At 39.7% G+C, this 16,004-nt stretch overlaps 2 protein-coding genes across 2 annotated transcripts; both read right to left on the bottom strand.

Moving 5' to 3' along the window:
* Positions 1-244: 244 nt before the first annotated feature.
* On the bottom strand, positions 245-8,394 carry LOC132994260 (phthioceranic/hydroxyphthioceranic acid synthase-like). The gene is made up of 6 exons (XM_061064491.1): positions 8,337-8,394; positions 7,704-7,857; positions 7,105-7,265; positions 6,785-6,991; positions 6,461-6,642; positions 245-6,200 (listed from the first exon to the last, which is right to left on the bottom strand). The coding sequence occupies exons 1-6, from the start codon at positions 8,392-8,394 to the stop codon at positions 660-662; spliced, it is 6,303 nt and encodes a 2,100-aa protein (XP_060920474.1). The 3' UTR covers positions 245-659.
* A 1,312-nt stretch (positions 8,395-9,706) lies between these two features.
* Positions 9,707-14,747, bottom strand: rdh12l (retinol dehydrogenase 12, like). Its single transcript, XM_061064492.1, has 7 exons — positions 14,593-14,747; positions 14,238-14,353; positions 12,590-12,745; positions 12,393-12,497; positions 11,068-11,277; positions 10,759-10,951; positions 9,707-9,840 (listed from the first exon to the last, which is right to left on the bottom strand). The coding sequence occupies exons 1-7, from the start codon at positions 14,604-14,606 to the stop codon at positions 9,738-9,740; spliced, it is 897 nt and encodes a 298-aa protein (XP_060920475.1). The 5' UTR covers positions 14,607-14,747; the 3' UTR covers positions 9,707-9,737.
* Between the last annotated feature and the right edge of the window lie 1,257 nt (positions 14,748-16,004).

The raw sequence follows: 16,004 nt of genomic DNA, 5'->3' as shown, positions 1-16,004 counted from the left end.
TTGAGGTGCTGCTTTAAATCTGAATTTGACTTGTGTAGCTTGCTTTCTAGTGGGAAGAGTGAGGTTCACTCATCATGTTGTGTCTACATTCCCTAGACTGGGAAATTACACTGTTTTCATTTCACCTGCTTGTGTGTCCATTGTGTGGCAATTTCCCCCAAGATTAACCATGTCCTCATCCAGACATACAGTATGAGAAAAAAGAAAATCATAAGCCGAATAAAGGCAAAAGTTTATTGAAACACTGAATCATACGACAAAATAAAAAGTTAGACAAGCTTTAAAGTTAGACTTTTTTTTAAAGGTAATCAGTTTTTACTGAAATTAATACGATATGAACTTTTGAACATCTTCAGTCACAATTGTGTTGCTAATTGTGCTGCTTTCTCTTTTTTTCATAATAAATGTAGCAATAAAGAGATGGGTAAGAATGTTATATAGAACACCAATTCAAAATGACCACATTTAGTTTAGCAAAGTTAGTGTGTAAAATGCATCCATATTGTGTAAGGGTACAACAACACAAGACAATGACAAACTTGAATCCAAAAATCACAAAAGCATCTACAAGACATTGCAATACCAAACTTAAAAATGACAGTGGCTTCTACTAAATACAGTGAGAAATATCTTTGGTTGACATTCTATGTTGGTCTTATTTACAGTCTGGTGGAAACATCCTCCATTTCTTGAGCTGGGACAGACTTTTGGTTATCACAAATGTTTTCACCTTCTTCATTTAGTATAGCTACAATTGTTGATAAAGTGGCATTGGGATCCAACAATTTTACCAAAGGCACATTCACACCTCTCTGCTGAAAGATGACATTCTGCAAAGTCATGGCCTGCATGGAGTCAATGCCTAAAGTTGAAAGAAGACATCCTTCTTTCAGCTCCTTTTTATCCATGTCAGTTGTCTCACAAAGCAGAGAGTTTACATACTCTTTGGGTGAGACTGGATTAGTTGGTTTAGAGTGAGAGTCTGTCTCTTTAGATTTTTGGAAAGCCTCCTCTACCAAAGCTGATAAGCGCATGGTCAAGGCTGCATTTTGAGAGAGGATGTTGTATCGGATGTTTCTGAAGTGAAACCTACATACGGCCTGCTGGGGCCGATTGAGCAAAAGACACTGCTCCAGGCTTTTATGAATCTCAGCCACATCCAAAACCATCATCCCCTTTGCCTCAAGAAACCGCTGGTAATTATCCTTGTGCAAGAGGAGACCAAGGTTTAGGGCTCCCCAGTTGATTGACTGTCCAGGAAGCCCAAGTTTGCGCCGGTAGTGACAGAACATGTCGAGGAATGTGTTGGCAGCTGCATAGTTTGTTTGTGCTGCATTTCCAAGAAAAGCTGACATGGAAGAGTAACACACGAAGTAATCCAACTGACAGTGCTGTGTTGCATGGTGCAAATTCAGCGCACCATTTACTTTGGGTTTGAGAACTTTCTCATAGAGAGATCTGTCAAGGGTCTCAATGAGCCCATCATGTAAGACAACTGCGCTGTGAAAAACTCCTCTGATTGGACTATTGGGGAATTTCTGGCCGATGACACTGATAACTTTGTGTACATCCTGGGATACAGATATGTCACATTCCATGGTGGTAATGCAGTTTTTACACTTCTTCTCTATGTTGTGTATCTCCAGCTGTACTTTTGGTGTGGGCTTGCTCCTGGAGAGTATGACAATGTACTCACCGCCTCTTTGTGAGATAAACTTGACAGTTTCAAAGCCCAGGCCAGAAAGACCACCAGCCACTACGTACACTGCTCTCTTTTGGAAAAGCTGTTTCCTTGTTGGCAGCAATGGGTTGTTAGATAGTGTACTGCCAGTATCTTTTTCCAGACTAAGAACAGCCAACTTCTTTGAGTGGAAGTATGATTGTGGTTTCTCTGTGTTTAGGCTCTCATTGCTGTCAGATGTCATACTTTGAAAGGTGTAGCTTTCAAGAGCAAATTTGCTACTCAGGTTCAGGGACTTAAGCCACTGATAAATGTATGGCCTTTTTGCATTCAAGGATCCCTTGTGCAAAATGACAGGCATCTGAATTGTCTGCACATGAACACTGTCCTTCATACTGTGGAACAAATCCTGAGCAAGCAAACACTGCATCTGAGAATCACAAATGAAGACAACATGTTTGACACTTGGGAGGTTGCAGATTTTAAGAATCAGAGATTCATCAAATGGAGGCAGGATGACAAATGCATCAATTTGATTGACATCTTTAAAAGTGCCATTGCACTGTGTGCTAACAATCACATTCCAACCTGACTTATAAGATGTGAGTGCCAAGACTTTTATCAGACTAGAATCAGGCACACAGGATTCAATCCCTAGATTATGTTTGGCTCTGGGTAAGGCCCGATGCAAGATCTCCCATGCTAGCACAAAGTAGGAAACACAGGGTGGTTTTTGAAGGAATGGGAATCGTTTGGTGCTGTAGCACACGTCCTCTGGAACTCTGACCTTGCTGGTTGCCACCACTGGATAACAGCAAGCTACATGGTCTCCCATTTTCAATTTAGTGACATATTTTCCAACAGCTGTAATAGTACCACTAAAGTCAAGAGCCAGTAGCTTGTGGTTCTGTGATGAGTGTTTGTTCCAGTACAATGTCTGGCCAAATCTTAGATGTGAATCACTGACAGGGAAGTAGTCAGATGAATGAATACATATCTTAGTGGGCCGAATTTCAACTGATGTATCACTGATTGGCTGGGCATTCTCCTCAAAGTGAATGCAATTCAGTTGGACCACCTCATGTGCATCAGTTGTTTGAAGGATGCAGGGCTCAGACATTGTAGAGGCAAAACTACCTTTTGAACTGTCAATGATTTCAGGTGGAGTACGAACAATAGAAGGTTTCAGAATCAGCCCATCTTTCACCACCAACTCTGGGTACTTGCTGCATGGACAAGACCTGATGACCTCAGAGAGAGCTTCAATGTCCTTGGCAGAGGTACTGTGTATATCAATCAGCTGAAATAAAAGGTCTGGTATCTCTGCAGCAAATGATCTTGTCATGCCAGAAAGTACAAAACCTGGACGTATATGGTCCACTGTGAGGTCAGATGAGCAGTAGGTGATTGTTCTGATGGAGTTTGGAAAATTAACTCTTTTCAGCTCCAATGCTATTTGGCGTAAAATCTCACAGCAGTTGGCCAAATTCTGCAGGACAACATCAGCTGCCAATGAAGTGAGGTCTTCCTTACCCCACAAAAATAAGACATCATCAAAGTTATTCTCAATATCTGTTATGTGGAGATTTGCCAAGAGAGATGGAAACCCATGGCACAAGCAATCTTTTGCATGTGTCAAAGAAACGTATCTAGACCTTGAGTCCAAATACTGTTGGAGGCCAAACGAGATCCCTATATGGTCATTGAAGACCAAAGCCCTTGGAGGAGGACCAGATGTGATGCATTCAGGGATTACACTGAAGTTATTATGATAGAAATACTCCTCAACTACATGAGAGCCACTTCCAATATACTTGATTATCACATGCTTAACCTCAACCAACACTCTTCCTTCTTTATCTGCAAAACAGCCACAAATCTCAAGGTGATCGGTTCCCACATCAGTTGCTCTCAGATAAACAATCATCTCATCTTGCAGGGGCTCGCCCACTATTAGACTGCCTATTTTGGTAGGAAATCCTTGTCTATCTGCAAAAAATTGCTTTACTGTAACTGGGACAAGCTGCATCAGGAAATCCAGCACAACAGGATGAATGCAGTAGTCATGCAGCTGAAAACGGATTTCTTGTGGAATTGTGACACATGCAACAGCCTCCTTAAGATCCTCTCCATAGTGAACGTCCCCCTTATTCTGGAAGACATCTCCATACTGAAAGCCTCCTTGAGAGAGGTACCCATAGAACTCGGGAGCGCTCACTACAGATTTGCATCTTTTGAGGATGGATTTAATTGAAATGCACTGCTCCTCAATCAACCTCTCTTTCTTTGAAAACACTGTGCCTGATGCATACATCGCAGATGGGGAGAATACCATGAATCTAGTTTCTGTCTCTGTTTGTTGTAGTTGCACTTTCATTTCAGGTGAGTTCTGGGTTAAAACAAAAGGACTGTGAAAACCAACGCTGAGATGTACTGAGCTAAGTGGTACTTTTGGTTTGGTACTGGCCATGAACGCGGCTAAACCCAATTCGGCATAGAAGGCACCAGGGATGATTGGTATACCATTGTGCTTGTGTTCTTTCAGGTAGAAAGAGTCAGATGTCAGGTCACAGCTGAAAACATTGCTTTCACTTCCTGCCCGAAAGAGCACAGGATGATTACTAGTGTTTTTCTGTGCTGCTGCAATGATTATATCTCTGTCTGAGCAATCAAACTGGTATTTCGGAATAGGTAGAGGGATTGTCTCAGATCCTTTGTAGAAGGTGTCCCAATTTACATGGACACCCAGTTCGAAGAGCTTAGAAACAACAGATGTTAATGTTTCATGATCTTTCTCTGGCTGCACAGATGCAAGAACAGCTGTGTCATGACCCAAAGTTTCGATTATATTTCTCTGCAGAGCCCTTCTTGGTCCTATCTCCACAAAGACTGTATTCTTCTGTCCTTTTGCTGCTGATCTCACTGCCTGCTCAAAAGCTACTGGCTCGCGAATGTTTCTAGCCCAGTATTCTCCAGTGCAGAAATCACCCTGTTGGACTTCCTTGCCTGTCACCGTTGAAAATAACTTTGTGTCAAGACCATTCACATGTAAGGATCCAATTTTCTCCTCAACTTCTGTCAGAATTTGGTCCATCGTGCAGCTGTGGTAAGCAGCAGGTACATCCAGCAAACATAGGAAAATATTTTCACTGTTGGCTGAGGTGCTTAGCTCCTTATGGAGGCTTTCGATTGCAACGACATCACCTGAGAGGGTACAAGACAGTGGGCTGTTTAAAGCAGCAAGGCAAACTCTACCAGAGTATTTTGGGAGAAGAGAAGTCACCTCTGATGTAGCCATGTTGCTGATCACAAGCATCTTCCCCCCGGTGATTTTGCTCTGGAGAGTGCTGCGGACATAGATAACTTTTACGGCATCCTCAAGAGACAAGAGGCCAGAACAGTGGGCAGCTGCAACCTCGCCTACTGAGTGTCCAAGAATCACATCTGGCTTGACACCCCAGTCTCTGAGCAAGCTGGTAATTGCGACTTGGATAGCAAAGAGGACTGGTTGGACAACATCTGGATTTGTAAAGTCACTTCCCTCAAACTCACTCTCAAGTCTGTCCAATACATTCAGCTTACTCAGTCTTTGGAAAAGGTTTGAAATTTCTCTAACCTTATCCCTGAATGCAGGTTCATGTTTTAGTAGCTGTTTGCACATTCCATAGTAAGTGACACCATTTCCACAAAAAACAAACACTAACCTTGGATCTGAGTAGGATTGGCTAACATATTTGCCTGCAGCTGCATTTAACTTCTGTTTAAGATCAACTACAGATGAAACCACAATGGCCTTCCTGTATTTATGTTTTAGATGGCTCCTCCTACAAGCTGATGTGTACAACAGAGAATCCAGATCAACTATGCTATCTGCTTCCAGCTCTTTAATGGTGTCTTCAATTAACAGAGTAAGAGATTTTGGGGAATTTGCTGACAAGACAAAATATTTAGTCTGTTTTGCAACATTCTTATGCTTGACCCATGTTTGTTTGTGCTGTTTGACAATAGCATGTGCGTTCGTACCCCCAAAGCCAAAGTTGTTCACTCCAGCCATCCTTGCACCAGAGGCTTCCCACTTTACCGCTTCCTTGGGAACCTTAATGTTCAGCGCTTTGACATCCACACTGGCAGTCTCTTCAGTGAAGAAAACTGTGGGAACAATGGTCTCATGCTTCATCATAAGGAGAACTTTAATTAGTCCGGCTACTCCAGCAGCAGATTCTGTATGTCCAATGTTGCCCTTCACAGAGCCAATCCAGAGTGTCTCTGCACCAGGAGGTTTGGCTTTGGCTATGACTTTTGAGATGCTTCCTGCCTCTGTTGGGTCTCCAACTGGGGTTCCAGTCCCATGTGCCTCTATGTACTGGACATTGGCGAGGTCAGACTCTGAGTAGATTCTGCGCAGGAGTTCTTCTTGTTGTGACATGGAGGGTTTGGTGATTGGAGTTACTGAGCGTCCATCTTGGTTGACTGCTGTTTTGCTGATGATCCCCCAGATATGGTCATGGTCTTGAATGGCCTGCAAAAAAACAAGATGACTAAAATAAAGAAACAAACAACCATGAAGTCCTATTCCAAATTCTGTAAAACATGTTTTGGATTTGTAGAGCATTGCTTGGGACAAGCATGTTTAACAGTTGGAAGGAAGTTGCTGGCTAGTGAAACATGTATGGGTCCATTCGGGTTCAGTATACAAGAGATAAAAATGTTTATTATTGTACTAAGTCAATTATGTAGTTTGTATAATGTTGTTGCACTTTTATTTATTTGGATTCTGACCTTTTTTAATGGCTTCAGCAGAACTACACCACAGCCCTCCCCTCTACCATAACCATCTGCTCTGTTGGAGAATGGTTTGCTGGCCCCGTCAGGTGAGATCATCTTGGCCTTGCTCAGAGCAACAAACACTCTTGGCTCGATTATACAGTTGACTCCTCCACACAGAGCCATGTCACAATCACCTAACAAGATAAAGCATATTTCACCATTACAAACTCAATACTTAAATTCCCCTTTAACATGTACACTTCAAATTAAATTGCTGCGACATTACAGGTTGGTCTTAACATTTTCATTGACTTTAAGTAGCCATGCTTAACAGACCTTGTTTAATGGATTGACAGGCAAGATGAAGGGCCACAAGAGATGATGAGCAGGCACAGTCTATGGACAGTGAAGGCCCAGTGAAGTTGAAGATGTACGAGACTCTGTTTGCTGCAATACTCATGGCAAGCCCCGTGCCAGTCCAGTGGTTGATAACACTTGGATGCACATGAGCAGCATTTGTTTCATAATCTCTGTTCATCAGGCCTGAAATAAAAATATTGTATGAAGGTAATGCAGACAGATTGTGAAAGAAGAGTTGTAAAAATGTCATGGAAATTTAAATCGTATGCCACTGGTGCCTCATTTTACTGACGTACCAATGAAGACTCCTGTCCTGGTCCCACTGGCCTTCTCCATTGGGATTCCAGCATTTTCTAACGCTCTGTAGACACACTGAAGAAGCTGTTTTTGTTGAGGATCCATTTGTTCCACTTCATTATCACTGATACCGAAAAACTTGTGGTCAAATTCATTGAACCTAAAAGGATTCACAATCATTAGGTTCCTTTTTATTGGCCTGATTCAACATAGCTTTACCTGTTCATTTTAAAAGTTGTGAAAATCATAAATGCGTTGAAAAGGACCGTCATTTGGCTCAGTTCTGGTTGAGCATGTATACTGTAAGAGGAATAAAAATACATAAAAAGGCCTCTTTCTGCACAACACTTTGGTTTGTTTGAAGTATGTTAAATGTAAGTTAGTCCAGAGCTGAGATTTAAAAAGAGAGAGCCCGTATTAAAGAGAAAAATCTAAAAGAAAGAACTTAAAGGAATGGAAAATATATTAACATACTGTATGTATGTACAGCAAAAACATAAAGAAATAATTAAATCAAACTCATAATATCTATGAATACACATTCTCAAACACATGAGTAGGCCTCATTTATAGTTTTTATAATGAGGTTTAAGCATACCCGTCAATAAGAGCGGCCTTGGCTGTACGTGATTTACCAGCTTTGTTGTCATCAGGGTCGTACCACTTGGTTAAGTCAAATCTCTCTCTGGGAATCGGCATAGAACAGTTTCTCCCTTCAACCAGAACCTTCCAGAAGTTGTCAAGTCCTTCCCCTGTTTGCAAAGATGCACATGGTGCTGTGAATTATAGGTTGTTGGAGGTGGGTAGAACAATGCTTCTAGTTAGTATGTGGTATTTTATAACATCACAATTCCACAGATTTGCAAACATAAAGCTATGATGAAAAAGGGAGTTGTTTTATGAAAACAAACAAGTATGTAATATGAACTGTCAGCTTTTCTGTACCTAAAATTATGAAAAAACATTCTGATCATAACCAGGAGTCCACTTTTAAGAAGTGGTTTGTCTTGATTAATCAGTTTTATGTGTTTATTTCAGAAATTACTGATCTATGTTGAAATGGTGTGTTTATTTTTGGTAGTTTTAGTATTCAAATTTCCTTAATTTGTCCAGATGTTGTTCGATTATCTGGATCAACATTGCGATAGAAAGAAAATATGTAGTCAAAAGTCAAATTTCCCAAAATAAAGATTAGCATACAAACAAAGCAAACCAAATTGAAATGACCTACCCCCCGGAAAGCTGCATCCGATGCCGACCACGGCGATACCGTCTTCAGATTCTTCCATCCTGAGTAAACACCACTTCGAAGGAACAGAATCATAAATCTTGACTGCACCACCATCCCAGCATCTTTCTGTCCTTGACATCACATCCAGACACAGTTTGTGTTTAGCCTTCTTTTTAAAATGATGTAATTAGTCCAGTTCGGCCTCACACCAGTGCATCCTAACATCCATACTGTTCTCCTTTCCCTCTGTGATGGTATCACTACAGGACTTGTTAATTCTTATAGTCCGCTTCTTGATGTTGATTAAAGATTAATGATTAATTGTATACGTGGCCATGGAGATGAAGGACTTCAGTGCACACATTTATGGCGGCTTGACGGCGTTTAATAAGTACATGAATACCCTTATCGAACAATGGGGCGACTCTGGTCTCCTGTTATTGAAGGTAGCTATACAGCCGCCATTATTCAGAAGTAGACAAAGTTTCATTGGTATCAGTGTCATGACTTCAGTAAGTACGATTGTGACCTGCATTTACCTTCCATTAACTTTGTGTTTTAGATAACCGGTAGAAAAGCTGACGACAGACATTAAAAGATGAACCCTTTTATAACCTGAACAAAAGAATGGAAATGTTCTGTCCATCCAATACATACTCAGTTTCTTTTCCAAAACAATGCAGCAATCTTCATAAGCAGCGTTGTTGAAGCTACCTCTTAGCCCATTATGCAAAGCCTTAAAAAATAATATTAAACATGACGTTTGTTGGGCTTTTAATGCACACAAAGGTATTGTGATTCTTTTTTTTTCTACAGTTTTTTTTGGTGGCCTTTTATGTCCAACCAATCAAAATGGTCTCATATTCTAAGATTCAGTTTTAGAATTAATAGTTTGGTGTAGTTAAAGAGGACACTGTATGAAGCAGAATACAAAACAACAATTGGTTTTCTTTGTTTTATTGACTTAACCCGTCAACCGGAGATCACACGGAAGTTTTTTAAGGTAGTATTTATTTCTGTTGTTCAAAAAGGAGGTTAGGTCCTAAGGCTTCTCTGGAGGAGGGGCAGCTGGTGCCAACTTGGTTCTTTAAGTAATACTTAATAAGAAAATATACCAAGCTGCCACAATACATGTAAAGAAATACATTGGAGACATTTACCATGTACATAACTCTAGTCTAACAACAAAACAACAAAACAACAAAATCTTTTTCTCAGAGTGATTCAATTATACCTACAAATCCACCACAAAGCATTCAGACAACTGGATAGAAAAGTGTTTGATTCAGATTATTATTAATAGTTCACATTAATTCTTAGAAAAGAAGATTTACTGCATCAGTAAGTAAAGACATTCAGCCATCTGTGGAGTGAAGCATTGTGTATTTCATGCAGGCCGCCTCACTCCCAAGTTATCGACAGCAGCTGGCAGCTCAACTCCCACAACTTCTGTGCCACGACGTCGTCTTTGCCCTCTGATGAGCATTTAGCAGGAGCGCAGTCGCTGCAAAAAAAAAAAAATCACATACCAACTTAGTCCAGGGTTCAGTTTCTCTGTGCTTTATCACTTTATTTATATGCCATTTCAACTGGGAGGGATCATGTATAAAGACGGGCCATTTTTCCACCACTGGGAATGTTGATAATTCTGCTCTCTTACAAATCATTTTAAGGGGTAAGCCATTTTCAAGGCTCAAAATCCTCAGACATACAACTCGTATAGGAGTGAATTATGGTAGGGACACAGACATAATGTTGAACAGCCAAAAAAGAAGTTTTACTTTTTATAACTTGTCCTTAATAGTGGTGCAAAAATGGCTCACAAACAGACGCTACCAAATTTAACAGCTCTAACACACATGATGGGAGATTTGAAAGCCAATGTGTTGCCATTTAGAGAAACCAAAACGGCAACTCATTCCTTGGACCATTTCACATTTTGTGGATAAGGGTCATTCTGTGGGCCGGTTTTTGTATGTTTACATTTCACAAGATCAGTGGCTTTCACAACACAACTGAAACCCCCCTACATCCACCCGTATTTAGCAACAAAGCCACATAGCAGTTATTTCAGTTCCTGTGAGACAACTGTAACTAGACCCGTGGTTCCCAAAGTGGGGGTCGGGAACCCGTGGGGGGTCGCGAGACAATACGAGGGGGTTGCAAGATGCCCTCCAAAAACACAACATTTTATTTTTGACAATAGGGGTTCACAGTCTCTTGTACCTTTATTTCGGGGGTCGGAGGATGAAAAGTTTGGGAAACCCTGAACTAGACAGCTAAAATTACCCACAAAAAGTTCCCTCCTATCTTCTTTTTGTGTCTTTCGAGCACATCAGGCCAGTGATTGAAACTTATCAATCCCAAGTGTTAGACCCGTCACTATTTTCCTGCACAAAGTATGTTCAAATATTCTGTGTACCTGTAGTATCCACCGCTCTCTTTCTCCAGTGATGGCTCCACCGCACAGTAGATGGACGTCTGAGCACCCTGGGAGGAGTTTTTGGTGAAAGGACTGGCCATCTTCATGAGAACCTGCTGAGGGCCGTTCAGATGACGCCATAAATCCGTCTTGACGACTCCGGGATGGAGGGAATATGTCGTGACACCTGTGCCTTAAAGACAAAAACAGCATTGATCAAATTAGTGAACAATAGAACAAAAATGTAACTTCACATTCAGTTTAGAAGATTTCTTCTTTTAATGCTTGACATGAATATTCAATGTTTACCTTCTAGTCGCTTGGACAGGGAGTGGCTGAAGAGGACGTTGGCGAGCTTGCTCTGAGAGTACGCAGCGTTCTTGTCGTATTTCTTCTCGCTGTTGAGGTCATCGAGTTTCATGGAGCCCCAGCTGTGAGCCAAGGAGGAAACAGTGATGATCCTGGCTGGTGCTGACTTCTTGATCAGGTCAAGCAGCAGATATGTCAACAAGAAGTGACCTGGAGAAAAGCAAAGACGTTCATACTTATAGTAATATTTGAAAAGCACGTTTATTATTTTACATTTCTGAGCTGAACAAACTTTACAGAAGGGCTGCTTTATATCCTCAACCACATCTAGACGACAACAGATACATGTTGTAACGTGTTGAATGATGATAATAAACAGAAGGCTAAATCAAGAATTGGCTTTTAGTTTATACAAAATGTAACAACACTTGTTATAAAATATTTTCACTATCTATACGTGATTATGATATGGACAGTTTTGAGGTTATCATGCACTCCTAGTATACTATTAAAAATGTTATATGATATAGTTATATTTAAAAGTATTGATTTGACTCAGTCGCAACATGTGACGAAGGAAGTTATTGAAAGTGTCTTTAAATCTTTTGGTCTGCAAACATTAGCGTGGACTCGTGTTCTGATGTGTGCAGGCAGATAAACTCTTTATCTTTCTTATCAGACATTAAGTGAGGCTAATATTAGCAACATAAAGATAGCGCTGCACCACAGTGTTACGAGTCATTTAGAGTGTGATCATTGTGCAAAGTCGATGTGTGTTTACAAATAGTTTTCTAAGCTTTGCAAACACACAGAAATCGTTCATTCCTGCGTATGACTCTGCCATGAGGACAACATTTTTGTAATTTGCAAAAGCTACCCAATGTACCCCCGGATACATTTAATTAAATCAAAAATGAAGATTTATGACGATGTAAGAACTTCTAAAAAGACAAAACAGGTGTCCCACTTCAGAGAGAATGCCCCCTAGTGGACCTTTTAGTATAAATGTCTCTGCTTTTAAAGTTTTATGAAGACGAGACGTTCAGTGTTAAAAAACAATGAGGGCCTTTTAGTTATTCCTCATTTTCCTTAAATTTGAATATTTGCAGTGCCTGAACATAACGTGTTTTTGTACATACAAGAATAATTTGAATGCCCTATCAGTTCCCACTTAGAGGCTTGTCTTCTAAGTTTGTGCAAAATACAAGAAAGACTCAGATAAAATACTTTACATGAACAGGACATCATAATAAAACTATTTAGGTGTCAAATATAAAACAAACTAGTAGAAATGATGTAAAGAGAAACCATTGAGTCTTATTTACCCAGATGATTGACCCCGATCTGCATCTCAAATCCATCTGCCGTCTTCCCATAAGGACAGACCATCACACCAGCGTTGTTGATGAGGATGTCCAGCTTTGGCTCGTCTGTGGAAACAAACACAAGACGTGAAATAGTGTCGCTTTAGTCACATTTATGTGGATCTGTCTTTTTTTTCAGGGAGCAAGCTGATTCAAACCTTTGTTGATGGCTTCAGCAAACTCTCTGATGGACTTGGAGTCTGCCAAGTCCAGTTTCATGAAAACAATATTTTGGTTCCCTGAGCCCTCGACGACTTCCTTCACAGCCGCCTGCCCTCTCTCTGCATCCCGGCATGCCATGATGACCTTTGCCCCTAGACAGAAAAAGTAAACGACACTAAAGTAACACAGCATAAGAATCGTCCATTTAAATATGCAGATGTTGAATATCCACTTACAGCACCCCCTCCTGACTACAATAATGAATTTATTGGAAATGATAAGCACTTTTATGGTATAGAATATATAAGTGCTAAAGTTTAAAAAAAAAAAATCAATGAAACAAAAAACTAAGAATTCTATTTCTCTTTTTTTACGAGTTATGTCATTCTTATAGACATTTTTTTTCTATTCCAGCGTGTTTGGGGATGTGTTATCAGGCCCTAAATTTACTATAATTTATTATCACCACAACACTGTCAAATATGACCCCACCCATTTTGGATCGGTTAAACCAACAAACAGCAACGAATTATTCATCTCAGCATGACAAAGCAATAAACAAACAAACCAATATTTAGGTGCTTTACGCTTAATTTGATGTGAGGAAGACTACAGAGGCGTCAATTAGTTTCACGGTTTCCCAACATTTTTAGCCCGATACCCCCAAAATAGTGCATATAATGGGTGCGAGAGACTGGGGACCCCCCACTGTCCCTGAAGGTGGTTATAATGTAGCTCACCGCCACACACACACACACACACACACACACACACACACACACACACACACAGGTATCACAAAAGAATACAACAACATAAAAAAAACATAAAATTGTTTCATAAGGATTGCTGCAAACTTGCATTTTAAGTATTTTTACTTTAATTTCTAATATCATGAATGATGTGCTTTTAGTTATGATTGAACTACTTTTTGTTTACATTTTGAATAAAGGGTAAACTGTAACATTTTAAAGGATTTTTAATTTGTATTTTTTTTTTTTTTTTTTAAAGGCATCTTGTTGTGACCGCTACCTCTTGGTGGCTGCGGACCCCACTGGGGGTCTCGACCCTTACTTTGGGAACCAGTGAATTAATCCATTAAGTGGCGGTTCTAGACCACTTTTACTGAGGGGGCCAAACTGGGGCCAGTTGTTTTGTCAGAGGGGAACATTAAACCCAGGTCAAAAATAGACAAAGATAATCACTTAAAAAATATAATATATATTATGCCAAATAATAGCAACCATCATTAAATACCATGATTTATATTTGTGTCAGTAACAGTATTTAATACTAGATTGTGAGATTGTGAGTATTAGGGGGGGGGGGGGCTCTTCCTTTTGGAGGGGTGGCCACAGGGGGGTCCAAGCTCAGTGTTACAGGGGCACTGGCCCCTGTTGGCCCCCTGCCGAGAACCTCCCATGGTCATCAAACTTAATAGCTGGATAATAGATTCAGTCACTTTTCATGTGTTGTTTATTTACTGATTGTCCTTGTAATTTATGATGAGTCTATAGTTAAAGGGTTTTCAGATTTTGAGGGTTGTTGATTGGCCATGAAGCGATTTGAAGACGTCACTTTGGACTGTGGGAAATTGTGAAGAATAAATCCAAGAAGTTAGTAATAGTTTTAAGTGGGACCAACCTCTCTTCGCCAGGTCTATGGCTGTCTCTTTGCCAATCCCCGTGTTGGCACCAGTGATGACCACAGTTTTTCCATCCAGCCTCTCAGTAGAGGACCAGGCGCACCGGAACACATTTCTGGGTTATTGAGAAATACGTGAGTCAACAGGCAAAAAGGGTGTGTTAAGAACAATGACAATGCAAATACTGAACATATAGCCTAAATCACACTTTTAGACACTCAAAAAAAACTGAGTGATTGTAAAACTACAAACTTGTTTAAATAAAGTGATTCTATTTATGACGAGCTGAAGTCATTTTAAAATGACATTTTAAAAGACAGCTGTAGTATGTTCATGAATGTAAGAAGTTCTTACCTTAAGCCCTGCATCTCACTTTAATAGCTGTAGTTTAACAACAACACCTGAAAACAAATCTTTAATCCCAGGTTCAGCCAGCAAGCTTGGTCAATAAAGAGCGTCGGTGAGTAATGCGGAAGTGTCAGTAAATAATAGTAGTTGTAAGGTTTCGTTGTCAGCCAATCGGCTTCGACTACAATTCTGTCGGAGAACACTGATTGGTCAGCTAAGAGCGTAGTTCCGCCTCTCTGTTTGGGATTGTTCGATTACTAATACGGGATGAGCCGGTGGAAGGGGAGTCCGCTTCTGACACATTTCTGGGCTAAAGTTTATAACAAGGGTTAGTTGGCAGATAAATATCCTGATCCTTAATAACAGACACCAACATGCAGGATATTTAACTGATACAGTTAAGTACAGGGTTAAAACATTTGAAAGATTAAACAAAGATATAAACTCTAGCCTATTTAAAAAGTGGTCTCTGGATTTACCATCAACCTATTTGAATTTATTTTCTAACCTTTGACATGTTACTAAACAAGATAGACCTACAGAGATAATGTTAATGTGTAGGCTAATTAGTAGAGTTAGTTTGTAGAGTTAATAAATGGAGATGAAATCAAGAGTTCATCAAGCACCACCACCACCACCACCAACAACAACAACAACAACAACAACAACAACAACAACAACAACAACAACAACAACAACAACAACCAGGGAGAGTGAAAGTAAGATTCATGATTCTGTTCATTAATTTTAATCTGTTGATGTCATTGGTTGGGTTGTAATTGTTTGTGTCCATTGTTTGTATTTACTGTTTGAACTAAGAATGTAACAATACACTCAACTCCAAATATAGCATTGCTGCCCTCACGTTATAATTGTATCAATGTTTTTCTTTTTACACTTTTAAAATGTTTACGCAAAAATAAAGTCAGTTTATGAATATTTATGATGCCTTTATTTTATTTTCAAAATATAAATGTTCCCTATTTTTCATTATGAATATATCAATCAATCAATCAATCAATCAATCAATCAATCAATCAATCAATCAATCAATCAATCAATCAATCAATCAAACTTCAATCAAATAAACTTTATTTATACAGCACCTTTCAGACAAATTAAATTGCAGTTCAAAGTGCTTACCAAGAGTGCAGAAAAGTTGTTGACAAAAAGTAGTTTATAAAATCATTGAGAGACTAATGCACACCAAAAAAATATGTAAAATAAAATAAAATACGACACATAAAAGCAACAAGATTTTAAAATAAATACATAAGAGGAAAATATTTAAAATTGTCGTAGGATAAAAAAGACAATACAGTAATGTTCAGCATCACCAAAGGTTTTTGTCCTGCTCTGTGGAACAACTAAGAAAGAGGAACTGGAGGATCTGAGGGGACTGTACTGGGTCATAAACT

This window comes from Labrus mixtus, chromosome 19 (assembly GCF_963584025.1).
Source record: "Labrus mixtus chromosome 19, fLabMix1.1, whole genome shotgun sequence".
In the NCBI taxonomy this organism is placed as follows: Eukaryota; Metazoa; Chordata; class Actinopteri; order Labriformes; family Labridae; genus Labrus; species Labrus mixtus.
The sequence above is the reverse complement of the archived record's forward strand: the minus strand, read 5'-3'. Positions and strand labels throughout refer to the sequence as shown.